Source organism: Vipera berus (genome assembly GCF_964194415.1).
Source record: "Vipera berus genome assembly, chromosome: 3".
NCBI classification, from domain to species: domain Eukaryota; kingdom Metazoa; phylum Chordata; class Lepidosauria; order Squamata; family Viperidae; genus Vipera; species Vipera berus.
The window spans coordinates 113,219,214-113,234,009 of record NC_138204.1 but is presented as its reverse complement, the minus strand read 5'-3'; the positions used below and the strand labels follow the sequence as shown (position 1 = coordinate 113,234,009).

Sequence of the window (14,796 nt, the reverse complement as noted above, 5' to 3'; positions counted from 1 at the left end):
TTTCTCTCTGCCACCACCAGATTCAATGTGCTGTCTAACTCCACCTGACCTCACTAGGCTGCTTTCACCGTCTGGCATCTGCACCAGTCTAGAGGAGATGGAAGCTTCATCACTCCACCCCATATTTTGGAAGGCAATAATCTGATTGCTCATCTCCAGTAAATGTTTGGTATTAACTAATTCTCTTATTCCAAAAGATCCTCAGCATATCAGCTGTAATTCAAAGCACTGGAGATTTTTCCTAGCCTGCTTAGGGAGTTTTGGCATCTCTTTGGAGCCAATCACAAGGCTTTGATTGAATTTAATAATTTTGAATTAAACTGTTAATTGGATCTTAGCACTACTGACTTACATAAAATGAATCCTAAAATGCCCTAGTTCTAAGTGCATTTTTCTTAAAAAGTATCTTCTGGTTAAAGCTTCAATATTGTGTTGAAATGAATACATTCCACTGAACTCAATGGGACTTACTTCAGAGTAAACAAGCATAGGGATCAAGCAGCATGTCCAGAGCATTACTTTGGACTGTTTGAATTGTCCCAGGCGACCCAAAGACTTAGTGTCTGGATTTTATTGGAAGATCAAGTACCATCAACATGTTTTTGCCTTTTCTTTTTGCAAGATTTGCTTCTGTGCAAATGTATTGAGGACAAAGATCTCCAGCAATTCTTAAGTCGACGTAACCCTAAAATCTAGAGGCTGAAGATAATTCTCTGTAAGTTAAAACACCAATCTTTCTGTGTGCAGTTGTATCCAGCACATGTTTTACTGGAAGTTGAGTACCATTGAGTTGAAGGAGCCTTGTGCTGAAGTAAAGGTGCATTGGGCTATAAGTAATTGTGCAGTGCTGGAGTCACTGATATGAGATGGAAGCAGGGCTGCCTGCCTTGTTGTGTACTTTAAAAATAAGAATACTGAGCCTAACAGTCAGAAATAAGTTCCAATTTCACTCGGTGGTGGCCCCTTTAGGTACTCCCTCCTGGAAACAAGCCCTGTCGATCACTGCAGATAGAAGCGACTTGGGCTTCAACCTTCCCCCACCAATATAGTCCTTAGTGAGGACCAAAGCTGTCAAAGAAATTGCAAGCAACTCCCAAAGCAGTGGGGAGGAGCCATAGACTGGAAGGTGGGAGCCAGGATAGAAGGGGCAGAGAGGTGGAGTAACAAGACAGAATTTATGAGGCTGGTCAACAGCAGCCAGCAGCATCAATCTTTTCAAGGAGGTAGGGAGGCTCCTGCGATCCAACTATCTTCCGGCTACCTTTTGTTTCTCTTATTCAGTAATCTAACCGGATCTCTAGCTGCACATCACCTGAAAAGAAATGGGGGATACCCACAGCACGGAACCGGCAGATCGTTGGCACTAACCTGCCTCTGACCTCCGGAGCGCAGCTTTTTGGAGAAGAGCAGGAAGACTCGCACCTGAGAGCCCGAAAGAGGGAAAGAAAGAGAGCGCGAGAGAAAGCGCGAAGGATCGGGGAGGGGGCGAACAAAGAGGCTCCGAGGATGCTCTAACGATGCCGCGGGCGGCCACTCGTCCTCACGGAGCCTTCTGGGAAGGGCGTTGCTGGCCGAAATGATGCTCCCAATCTTTCCTCGGCGCGCCGAGCAGAGAGATCAGAGGCAAAAGACAACCTAAGCCCAGGAGCGCGCTCCGGAGCAAAGCACCCATCCCGCGAAGGGGATCATCAAGTCAGGTTCGGAAAGGGCCTCGAGCAGGAGAGCGCCGTAAGAAAGCTGCGGGTCGGAGGATGGCCGGTCCACCTGCCTCGTCGCTCCTGGCGGCGGTCGTGTGCCTGCTGGCCTTGAAAGGCCCCCACTTCTCCTGGGGAAAGCAGAGCGAAAGCCGGCCTGCGGCATCCCAGGACGGGGAGCCCTGCTGGGTTAGCAAAGCCAGAGCCGCGACTCTCCCTCGGCACCCTTATGCCAGCTACCCGCGTCCCGTCGTGGGAGCGGCAGCCTCGGCGTCGGGGCGCAGACCGGCGCCCTCGAGGCTCCGCCGCGCTCCCAGTTCCGACGGGAGCAGCGTGGAAGACACGTGGGAAGAGAGCAACATTTTCCCGCTACGCCAAAGCGCAAAAGCCGGCCCTTCTGCCCCAGCGGCGGGTTGGGCGCCGGATTCCGTGGCCGCGCTTTACTTCTCCGGCAGAGACGAGCAACTGCGGTTGCGGCCGGGAGCCCTCGTCGAGCTGCCCCGGGCCGAATTCACCATCGAGGCTTGGGTGAAACCCGAGGGCGGGCAGAGCAATCCGGCGATTGTCGCAGGTAAAGTTGTGGAAGTAGGTCTGGCTAGGCTAGGCCCGAGGGGGAGAACGTGGGGCCCATCTTGGCATCCGTTCATAATTTATAAGGACCGAAAGAGAACGGAGGTTCGTAAGGAGCTTGAAGGCAGAACTGGGCACAAACTAGGTACACGTGACCCGTGACGCGTGGTCGAATCTCCTGCCGTGGGATCGAATAGCCCCGAAAGGGTTTTCAATCGGGTCGTTGCCTTTGGGCGTTGCGTTACTGGGCTTGAAGTTTCAAATATTGTATCTGTGAGAGGGAGAAGGGACATCTGCAAGCAGCCGAGAGCCAGAGAAGTTAATTTCCAGCCTAGAATCCCACTGTGCCCTTGCAAGTTGGCTTGTCAGCACCATAGATTGGTCACAATCACGATTTTAAAAAAAAAGCAAGCAAGCGCCTTGCCTAATAGCTATAATGATAGATATTTGGATTGATTTTCGCCAGTAATTATCTCTTCTCCCCATTTCTTGATTTGCACTACTGAGGTAATAAATGCTGATGTGCTGAACAGTTATATTCTGTATTATACAGTTACATAACATACATTTTCTATTTAGAGTTATGTTAAACCTATTTAACATGTTAAGAGACACAAACCTGGCTATTCAGGAATCCATCTGTTCCCTTCTATACTTTATTTTGTAACAGACTGTCCTGTATACTCTGCAACAACAGCTTTTGCTATTTAAAGCTACTTTGCATGTATTATTCAGAAGGAAACTCAGTGAATTCAGAGAGAGAGACAGAGACAGAGACACAGGCTGCTAGATTATTACTGCCTTGCCCCAGTAAAAGCTGGTTCTCTTAAAAAAATATCTCTGTCAATTCATTTTTGTTTTGGAATTGTGAAAACAGTTTATGATGGGAAATACCTAGGAGGCTTCTGTTGGATTTGTATAATAATGGGCTGCCCATCCAAGGATTTAGGCTAAACTGGAAGCTGGAAAAATATCAGTGACAAACCACCTCCTACTGTTGCCAAGATCATGATACCACCTCCGTTTCATTGCTGTACTTTATTACCCTGCCTGAATTGCCGCTGTGATCACACATCTGCTAACAGGTAGTGACAGTTGTTGAAAGAACAACTCAGTAGTTGATTGTGGAGTCCTTGCTGAGTGAGGCTGTGAGTGGTCATAGAGTTTCAGTTCCTGGACGGTCCTCTATTTAAGTACAGTAGCAGCATTCCGACTATGTCAGCAACTTCGATAGAACAGATGAAGTGTGTGGGAGCAGGAATATGGGAAGAGTCAGTAAGATGTATGTACATGTGCATGTGAATCTCCTAAGTGATCAGCAGGCAGCTTTGTGGCCTAAAAAAGATTCTTTGCTCCTGTTGTATTGGAACAGATTAAAAACAGTGTAAAACAAAGAACTGGCTTTTGAACCTACAGTATGAGGAAAATGTAATTGCTTAGGAGTATGTTACAGAAAGCCTCCTCCAGTATGTTCCTGCTGAAATGTTTGTTTTAACATCCCCTTCCCCCCCCCCACTAATGTGTGATGAGTGACTGCACCCAAGTAAGTCTTGTCAGTGGTGGTTTGTGTTGGCTTTCGCAATGAGGCATGCCAGACCTGATTTTATTATCTTTCTGGCACCAGTCAAGATATTGTTGTCCTTATGCACTTTTTTAATATAATGCCATGTCATTTTAAATAATTGGTATAAAGAATTGAAAGTCATTTCTGCCCTTTTTATGCTTGTATCGTTTAGTCTAGTGTAAAAGAATCATTCTAATTTAAAAAGTGAGATTGCAATTTCAGTATGTTGTAAGCCATTCTGGCAGAATTCTGTTTTGAAGGGTACCATGGAACTTTTTAAAAAATAAATAAATAGATTATGGTACCCCAGATTTTTTCATCAAGCTGGATGATACATAAAGCTAGATATGGGAAGGAAGGAATTATGAAAAAAAATTCTGCTTTTAGACCCAATTGCAAGGTGGAATAATTGAATCAAACTGCTACGTGCTCTAGATATCAGATTATGGGATAAAGGAACAGTGATTTATCTTGCTGTTACTTCCTTTTGCCTCTAGCTGACCAGACAGAAAGAAAAGAGTTAAAGCAAAAGTAAAGAGAAATTTATTAATTTTTATCATTAGATTACATTAGGTAATGAAGTAGTTAGTCATTTGAAGCAAAATGCAGTACTGTCCAGCAAGATGAATTGGGTTGCAAAGTGTTTGTTTACTTTATTATAAACTGTGAATGTTACAGTTTTCCTAGAAATTACGGACAACAGGGATGCTTTGAATTCATAAGGTTCCCCAGTTGGGGTTTGATGCATTATGCATATGTATTTTTCTTTTTTGGTGCCTCTGAATCAGTTTTTGGCTCCTGGTGGACTGCCTGGACAAGTCCTGCAGTTTTCTTGGCAAGATTTTTTTTTTAAAGTGGTTTGGTATTGCTTATTTCCTAGGACTGAGAGAGTGGGATTGGTCCAAGTTACCCAGCTGGCTTTGAGTCTTAAGGCAGAACTCATTGTCTCCTGGTTTCTAGCCTGACGATTTAATCACTACACCAAAGTGGCTCTCTATACGTCATGTAGATTGTACTATTTGATGCTTCTAAATATGTATTAATTTATTTGGCTCACCACATTAAAGACAAATAAGCAAAAACAATGGAAATAGAGCCCAAGCATTTGCAGATAAATGTAGCAGTAAAATCGGGATGTGCTTCATTCATGAGATTTATTGTATAGAATATAGGAGACAAATAATAGAAGTTGAAATCCTAGTGTAGTGAGAATAAAGATTATTGAAATTTGCTGTGATATGGCTTGTAATTTTATTGATTGATTTATGTAATTTTACTGGCCATCCACTTTCAGTAGATTTGGGCAGTGCCCAAAACTAAAAAAGACACACAAACAGCTAAAAATGCTAAATCAACATATGACCCAGAGTATAATTCTCTAATAACGAAATCCACAAAGCAGGGGCCATTAAACAAATAGCAAACATCAATTCCTGCTATTAAAATTATAAAATGATGTGCTGTTTTTTCAGACTGAAGACTACATCAAGCCTTTGGGTCACGTGCTTATAGAGGCATATTCCAAAACAGCAGTATGTAGAACATGGTCAGAAGCTAAATTTAATAGTATTTAAATACCTTTAAATCATATTAAGTTTCATGAAATTAATTACACCAGTGCAATTACTTAACAGCTTTTGAAGCGGTTAAGAGGACTGCTCCCAGAAGGTCACATAGGTTCCTTGGCTACAGATTATGCATATCTGTGATGCACACAAATACTGTATGTTATTTATTTATTTATTTATTTATTTTATTGCATTTATATACCGCCCTTTCCCTGAGGACTCAGGGCGGTTTACAGGGAGTTAAAAATCAACCATACAAAAGTTAAAAACCAATTTAAAAAAGATTAAACCATATTACCCTGTACTATTAAAAACCCCAGTTAAAATAAATTTCTCCTCAGCCTGGGCCCCAGAGCTCAAAGAGCCAGGTCTTCAGGCCCCGGCGGAATGATCGGAGGTCGGGGGCAGTCCTCAGCTCCACCGGCAGCTGGTTCCAGAGGGCAGGCGCTCCCACTGAGAAGGCCCTATCCCTGGGTATCACCCGCCGGCAATCTCTTACCGGCGGGACCCTGAGCAGACCCTCCCTGTGGGAGCGCACTGGGCGAAGGGCATTTGATGCCGGCAGCAGGTGTTCCCTCAAATACCCCGGACCCAGGCCATGCATTATGCATGAAAATCATGAAAGTGAAAATAGAAATCCGGTAGAAGATTGGGAATATGAAATTAACACTGTATTTCTGGAAGACACAATAAAAGTTTTTTGAAACAAGTGACAAAACCTTAATAGAAAGAAATCTTGCTGGCAATGAAGGATTCCAATAATTCTGACATCTACTGCAGCATTCATTATAATTTTTGCTTCATTTTGCTTTCTTGACAACCTCAATTTTCTGAAGCTGTAAGGAGGAGAATTTTGATTAAAAGGTGAATACACTGATTAAGTGGAATTACAAAGAATCTTGAGGAATAGAGACATTGTCATCTTAGTATTTATAATGGCAAGTTATCAGAATTGAGTCTATTTAGTTGTGTAAGTTGGATTTTCAGAGAATTTAAAAAGTTGGTTGAGATTCCATAGCTAGAATTTATGAAAAAGAGAAGAATTCAAAAACTTTCACATGTGAATGAAAAATGAAAAGTTCTCTGATGATATTTTAAAATGATATGATCAGGAATAACATGTAACTCAAGAGAACAGTTTAGTTTAAGGAAAGTATCAGCCCCAGAAAGAATTACGGCTCTCAGCAGGTACTGAGACAAGTCAAATAATTATATTTGTATTTGCTGAGGTTGATATTCTGTTAGAGTTGAAGTGAAGATTGAAATACTCAATATCCGGATTGACTTCAAGAACAGTTATGTTCAATTGGGACAAGAATATTAAAATGATACAAGAAGTTATTTTTTGCCAAGATAGATGTAGAGAATTTTAAAAAAAGCTCTTGTTTTAAAGATCAGATGAGTTAATTGTAGAATTCTAAAAGAGCCTCTATGTATAATACTTAAGAAATTACAATGTGAACATCAGTTATAATCCAGAGAAATAGAACCAGATAAAATATCCCCATTTTCAATTAAGGAACAAAGATGAATGCAAAAAACAAAAAAGTAGTCAGCATAGGGTTGGTATGGAGCAGAATTCAAGAACATATTATTAGTCAATTTGTACATATCTACGATATGTTTTATTGATAACTAGGAACCACCAAATTTTAAACTAAGTAATTAAAATATTAATGATTATATCCTATTAGTCCAGTGGATCATAAGTAACTATGTTTTATTTATAAGATCACACACAATTGGCTAAAGGGTAAATAAACTGCCATCAGTTGTTAGGAATAAAAAAATATTTGAAGGCAACAATCCTGCTGATTTGAGATAACACTGACAAATGAATGGCACATGTTGTGGTGAAATGGGAACAATTCAGGTGTTTAAAATCCTCAGATCTCAAGATTCAGTAGTTAGGTTATGTGTGGAAAAATTGCATACATATGATTCATGCCAGCAGCTAAAAGGTTACATAATGGAAAACTGTTTCTTAGAAGCAAATAATTCCTAGAAATAGAAGCTAGCATGCTGAGAAAAAGGTTGGGACAGAAATTTGCCATTCACCTTTCTGGTGGTAGGAAGGGTGCTGAGCTATGTAGACCCCCTGCAAATTATGCAAATTATATAAACTAGAGTCACAGTTTCCCCCTTCCCTATTCTCTATCAGACAATAGGGAAGGGGGAAACTTCGACTGGAGTTTACATAATTTGCATTTTACAGATTGAATTGTGATGCAATTATCTATTGACCTTTGTGCATTTCATGACTTTATGGTGAAATTTTGGGAATAAAATAAAGCATGCATTTTTATATTAGGGAAATTTACTTGCAGGAAATTCATATATTTGCAAATATATAAAATATGTAAAATTATGAGAAATGTATACAATATGTATGCCAGGATATCTATTTCTTGATTAGGGGAAGGAGGGAAGAAGGGAGGGAGGGAGGGAGGAAGGAAGGAAGGAAGGAAGGAAAGGAAGGAAGGAAGGAAGGAAGGAAGGGTATATATAGTAATTGTTCTGGAAACTCTGTATGTAGTCATGTCAGCCCAGATACTAATTGGCCTTTTAATTTTTTCTGCTCCCCCAACACTTTCTGGATAGCCTCCTTTGGCTGTATTCCCTGGATGAGGTCCAGCCTTACCAGAGTGAGAAGGCAGTATAGCCGCTTGATGAATGAGACAAGGAGAAATGTATTTGGTGATTTAAGTTAAGTGCCATTAATAGTCTGATGACATGTGGCTCTATTTTTTCTTGCCATCTGAAAGGTGAGGAAACTGCGTTTTGAAATGGAAATTAGCTGGGGTATTGGATTGAATAAGGATTGGACAGAACAGGTCTTTTTAAGATGGATGAAATGTGAATAGCTTGCTTGCCAGCATTTCTCCTGTTTCAGAGGGTGTTACATTCACCTTAAGGGGTTTTTGGAAAAGTAAAGTCTCTCATGACTTTTCAACAGCTTTAGAGAGGCTGCCAGGTTTTACCACTTATGGACAGGATAATCTGCCATGATGATTCATATGCTCTGAGCATATGCTGGCAATACTACTACTGTAGATATCTACTTTCCGAAAAAGTTTCAATTGGAAGATCTTCCTGTGCTAATAACTATGGTTCAGATTAGCACGTTAAACTCAGTGTCCTCATCTACAAAACCATTTGGGCTACGTTGATGAGAACAAACATTTAAAACTAATCTATCATATGGGGTTTGAACATTGTCTCCAGATTTACCGAGAACTATAATACCTGATGTACAGAAAAAATACCAGAATGCTAGAAAATTATTAAACAACAGTGGTTTAAATGCTCAATTTTTAGAATATTCACCTGAATAGGAAATATTACACAACTCTGAAATTGCCAAATTTGTTTGAAGTGGAAAACTTTTCATGGAAATATTTAGCCTCCATAAAGTTCTTCAGCCCATATTTCTGACTACTACAGTGCCTTATATACAGCACTGACCTTGCATAAAACTTGGGAATTTCAGTTCGCACAGAGAATTGTTGTTTGCAATTTGATTGATATATCCAGATGTATATGCATATTTGCACCCACAACTTGGGATCTGAATGCTAAAGGAGGATTCCTTTGCATAACAGATCACATGTGCAATAGTATTTTGTTTTTTTCTGAAGAGAGGCATTTTAAATAAAGAAAATCTAAATGATATTAAAATTGAACAAGAATATTTCTAGCAGATGCTGAATGAAAAAATAATGGGCAAAATGATGGATAAAAATCTGCCCAAACCTAATATTGAAAATTTTAAGTTTTCAATTACAGTATGTTCCTTTGTCAGACAGAGTAAACCTGGTAAAGTTTGGACCATTAGTTTTTTTGTGATTTTTTTTTGTTCTAAAGCTAATGAGATATTCTTTTCACCAATCTGTCCAGGTCCCTCAAAATTGAGATTTACTATTTGTGTCAACATAATGACATCCCAGTCCTGCAATGCATATCCTTAGAATCTTGGTAAAATTACTTCGTACATTCAGATATTTAGTCTGTTAGAATCAAGTCCCAACGGTGCTTTTTCAAAAGGCAACTGGACGTCCCTTGTTTTTCCTTGAATATGTTTAGCTTCTTATCCAAGAAGCTTCCTCAGTTCTTCCTAACTTAATAAGCTTCTTGGATAAGAAGCGAAATGTCTTCAAGGTAAAACAAAGGAAGTCCAGTTGCCTTTTGAAAAATCACTTTTGGGACAATCATGACTTGGATGGTCAAGAATCTCCATAGATTGTTAGAATCAAGGCTTTTTAAAAAAAAACAAAACAAAAATGTATTCTTTTAATGGATTGTATAGCACCTAGAATTCAGAACAGAATGAAAGGAAACTTAAGTTAAACCACAACTAAAGATTGCTCTCCTGGAGAGACAATTTCAGGTCTTCATCTGCTATCTCAAGGCTTCTTTTGAATGGCATTAAAGGTTGTTGAGAGAGAAGCAGAGAGAGGAGAAGGTGGAAAAATATTGGAGAGGGACCCTTTATTAATAAATAAATTCACCTTTTTTGTTGTTTTCTAATAATGAAATCCACCAAGGTAGTTGGGTGCTGTAGGTTCTGGAGAATGCAGAACTTTTAAAGAGGAATCACACACGAATAGCACTTTTGATTGAATTGCAGCATTTATACAATTTCAATTTGGCAATTCAAGAACAAAATAATCAGTTGTAAATAATGTGTATATGTACAGTATAAACATTTTCTGATGAAAATATGGAAAAGTGTAACTAATATTAGGCATTAACAGAGTGTATTCCAGAATGGCTGCATGCAGATGTATATAATTAACTTTACCTTTCTTTTTTACTTTTCTAAATTTCTAAATACGTCAAGTGAAAAAAGAATCTATAACTGAGAGGAAAGTAATAGTTAAAAACAAATATTTCTTGTGAGATTCTGGTTGTGCAAAGAAGAACTTTCCTGGATCAAGCTAAGTCTACAGAATCCAGAAGCCTTAGAAAAGTCCCAGTAATCTGCAGGCAGTAATATTACTGTCTCTGGAACCAGCCATTTGTCACACTACTGCTGGATCCTGATGGTCTATATCAGTGATGGCGAACCTTTTAGAGACCGAGTGCCCAAAAACCAGCCCTGCCCACCTGCAGGGCCACCCACTGCCTCCACGGCCCACTGCAGCAAATTGCCCAGATGGCCCAACAGCACTGTGGCAGCCACGCCCTCCACCTGCACCCTGTAGCATCAACTGAACGTGACGGGTCATGAGGGTGGAGTCTTGTCCCCGCTGCCCGGCTGCCATGTCCTTGGCTGCACTGCTCCGCGTGGTTCGCACCCGGGAGTGACTCTCCTCTGGGGGGGCTGCAGGGAGAGGCGGGGCTGGGGCGACGGTGCGTGTGCCCACAGAGAGGGCTCTGAGTGCCGCCTCTGGCACACGTGCCATAGGTTTGCCACCTCTGTTCTGGTGAAGGATGACAGGAACCATTGTTCTTGGGTTGATACATGTGGTCCCATCACTTTAAATATAAGCAAACATTGTATTACTGGAAAGGCTTGAAGCAACCCAAGCACATGTGCAAATAAAGATGACTTCCTGCATCTTTAGTAGATGTGCAGAAGATGGCAAGCCAATTCTGTCAAAAATATTAACTGTTCAGCATCCTGCTGTCTTTGGTTTATGGGCATCCTAAATATATCCAGTCATTAAATGTAGAAATGGGTAAGATCAAAACGAGGAGGAATAATAAGCTTGGAGCATTTTCATCTTTCAGTTCAGCTCATTCCTAATTGAATGTACAATAAAGAGTACAGGACCAGTAACAATAATTTAAACCACATGGTTTTGTGTGTTTCATTTTTTTTAAAAAAGAGGCTAAGCAGTACAGGAGGAGAGGTTTTTGGCTTGCTTGAAATTGTGAGCATAAATTATTCATATCTGAGGCATGAACTAACTGCTGAATCTTATGTCATGGGCCAGATTTCTCATTCCTCCTTTCATCTGCAAAAGTAATTGCTACCATTTTTGAAAACAGGTGGAGGAGGCATCAGAACTAATAGATGCAACAATAGAAAAACAGTAACATGGGTAGGGAAAAACGGGGTGGAAGAAGCAGTAAGAGAAGAAAGCATCTGTAGTTTCCAAAATGGCCTTTCATGGTATAGGGCAGGGGTAGGCAACCTCGGCTCTTTTATGACTCGTGGACTTCAACTCCCAGAATTCCTAAGCCAGCTGTGCTGGTTCAGGAATTCTGGGAGTTGAAGTCCACGAGTCATAAAAGAGCTGAGGTTGCCTACCTCTGGTATAGGGCTTGAAGATTTTAGTATGTGGAAAGAAGCCTTTTCCAGTTTAGAACAGAGCAGTTCCTACAAGCACCTGATCGTCCTAGTAGCTATTTTCCCCAGGACAGACTTTTTAAAAAAACAAAACAAAAATCCATGTATTTAACAATAGAAAGATATCTACTATACAAAAATGGAGAGATGTACTGTACCTAGCAATTAGCCAGAGATCTCAAACTTTCCAAAGGAAAGGATTAAGGAAAAAGAAGCTACCGTCCCAAAGCATAAGGTCTTGTTGTTCTTTATCTTTAACACCATGAAGGCAAAAACTATTAGAAGATTATGGTCCTGAAAGAACACCTTTCTTCCAACATTTCACACCATGCTGTGAGAGACAATGAGTTCAATGAAAGTGAGCTGGGTTATTTGTAAATATAATGAAGGTGGGATGTAGATAGATAGATAGATAGATAGATAGATAGATAGATAGATAGATAGATAGATAGATAGATAGATAGATAGATAGATTTCCCTGTTGGGCAATGAGAATAGCCTATTTATTTTCATTCTGAATGCTCAAGTCAGTTGGTAGAAAAAGGGGAGAAGTGAGTTACTAGTACAGGATTATGTTGTCCTAACATGCCTTGAGAAATATGTGACTGAATATGTAAAAGAGAAATGTGGGGAAAGGGCCTGAAGAGATGGAAATAATGTGGAACAAATGAAAGGGAAAATGTAGAAGTGGGTGAAAGATAATTATGGAAGCAGGTGTCATTAAAATGTATGGATTTCTGACTTGTCAAGAGGAACTTGTAGGGAGATGGTGACTTTTCTTGAGCAACCTTTGCTAAGAGCCCCAGCCTCAGTTTTATATTAGTATCTCTCCTTTTTTCATAAATACCAGTTGTCTCTTATTAATCCAGTTTAGGATTGTTTGTTCTTGAGTTGGCTTCAGTAGCAACCCCACTAGTTTTCCTGGAGGAGATATTTGGGACACAAGGCTGGCTGGCTGGAGATGCAAGAAATTGTCTCTCTGTGACATCTTTTGCAAAATGAGAAATGGTTGAGTTAGATTTGTACCAAGTATTTTTGCATTTAAATCCTGTCTCTTGGTTCTTCTGCTTCTACTTCCTGTTTACCTGTTCCTTTGCTGACCTCCCATTTTGCTGGCTGTCTGATTATGGGAACTGCTTGTTCAGTAAAGTTGTATATTACCATTTTAAAAAGCTGTTGCTGGAGTAGAACTCTCTGATCCCATCTTCAGACACATTCCTGGCCATCTTCTCACTTGCTGGCTAGGTTTCTGAGACAAGACCCTGAAAACATTCTGAGATTTTCCAAAGCAGATTCTCTGGGTTTTCAGAGCAGGAATAGCTGAGTCTGTAGCAAGAAAAGCTTTAGCACAGTATGGCGTCGAAGTTGAAATGACAACAAGAGAAGGAAGCATGTTTGTCACTTCCTGATTATAGCAATGAAGGATCTGTGGAAACAATTTTGAGAAATTTGCAAGCAGGATTTTGATCCACTCAGATATTTGTGTACTAGGACAAGATAATAAAATAATCAGGAGGAAACAGCAAAAAGTTGCCCCTATCGTTTCATGTAATTGTTCAATGACAGCCAATGAAGATGCATCTGTACAAACAAGTACAGAGTTAATCTGGATTAAAATGAAGATTGAGAGTCAATTGGGATGAGCCTTGGTGGAGCAGTGGGCTAATGCCTCCTTAAGTAACACCAGCTGCCTGCAATTAGTTCAGGTTCGCATCCCACCAGGCTCAAGGTTGACTCAGCCTTCCATCCTTCTGAGGTAGGTAAAATGAGGACCCAGATTGTTGGGGGCAATTAGCTGACTTTGTAATAATGCCGGTGGGGGGGGGGGCGAAAGCCCTAATAAAGCAGGCATATACATAGAATGAAGGCTATTGCTAAGCACATTGGTTTGTGCTTAAATTGTAAGCCGCCCTGAGTCTTCGGAGAAGGGCAGGATATAAATGGGATTAAAATAAAATAAAAAATATTTGTTCTTTCTTTTTTGATACTTTAATATTATTGATTGTGATTCTAGCTTTTATTTGTTTTCTGCCTGAGTGGTTATATAGATAGATATAAATAAATAAATAGCTTAATATATTCCTCCAGTTAAATATTGTGACATAAATTATTTAGGAAAATAAATGTGTCTCTATTCCTGGAGGTTTTGGTCCAATTTTCCCCCCCTCAGTAATATTGAGAAAAATATGCATGATAGACATTCCTGTATTATTTAATTTACTGTGTATGCCAATGCTCATGTAATGAGGAAGGGGGAAAATATGTTCTCATTGTCATGGTTCCAACAGATGAAACCCTTCAAAAGAACTTTGAAGCATTGTTTACCTTAAAGAATCTTTTATTCGAGAAACAAAGTATGAGCTCTACATAGCTGAACCCAAAACTAAATTCCCCTCCCCTGGATACAAAGTAACAAAGTACAATACCCTCCTCCAATAAACAGTCATAAATCACATCCCCCAATTAGCTTGAAGTGCAGGCTTTCTCCCCAGCTCTCCAACCCACCAAAACACTATCAGCTCTGGGCCCAATGTCCTTGAGTTCCCACGGCTGAGTTATTATTGTTATGACTAGCTGGACTCTCATCTCTATTCCCCCTCTCAGCACCAACTAATTCTAAAAGCATAGAGAAAATGGCTGCATTTCCATCTGTTGTCAAAGCAAGAACATCCAATGTTAGCAGCGTTGACACTTGTGCTTAGTATGATGTCTTTAATCCTTAAAAGAGAAGCTTAGACTGTAAACAGAATTCTGTGAGACTATGATAGAAAGTTTATGCAAGCTTAGAGTAGTATTTCTCAAACTTTGTAATCATGAATGACTAAATAAACATATGTTTACCTCAAAGTCACTTGAACTGAGAGGTTGGAGGCAAATAAATAAATCTTTTAGTGATATGAGAATTCATATATTCCAGCAAATAAATATTATAATTATATAGTTTTCTTTGTGTATGCCTTCCCCTTAATTTTAAAGGCCTTTAATATTTAATAATTGAACACCGTTGACATTGACAAAATCATCATCAATCAATTGCAAAAGGCAGTTTTACTTGGAACAACTTATATCCTACAATGACACCTTTATTTTTTATTATATATTACA

At 39.9% G+C, this 14,796-nt stretch overlaps 1 protein-coding gene across 1 annotated transcript in view; it reads left to right on the top strand.

Moving 5' to 3' along the window:
* Nucleotides 1-1,751: 1,751 nt before the first annotated feature.
* Nucleotides 1,752-14,796, top strand: part of PAPPA2 (pappalysin 2) — a gene marked incomplete at both ends in the record, with an annotated part of 161,357 nt that continues 148,312 nt past the window's right edge. The window contains one exon of the mRNA XM_081325236.1: nucleotides 1,752-2,265. Within this exon, the coding sequence (XP_081181362.1) occupies nucleotides 1,752-2,265 (514 nt within the window). The remainder of the gene's footprint in view (nucleotides 2,266-14,796) is intronic.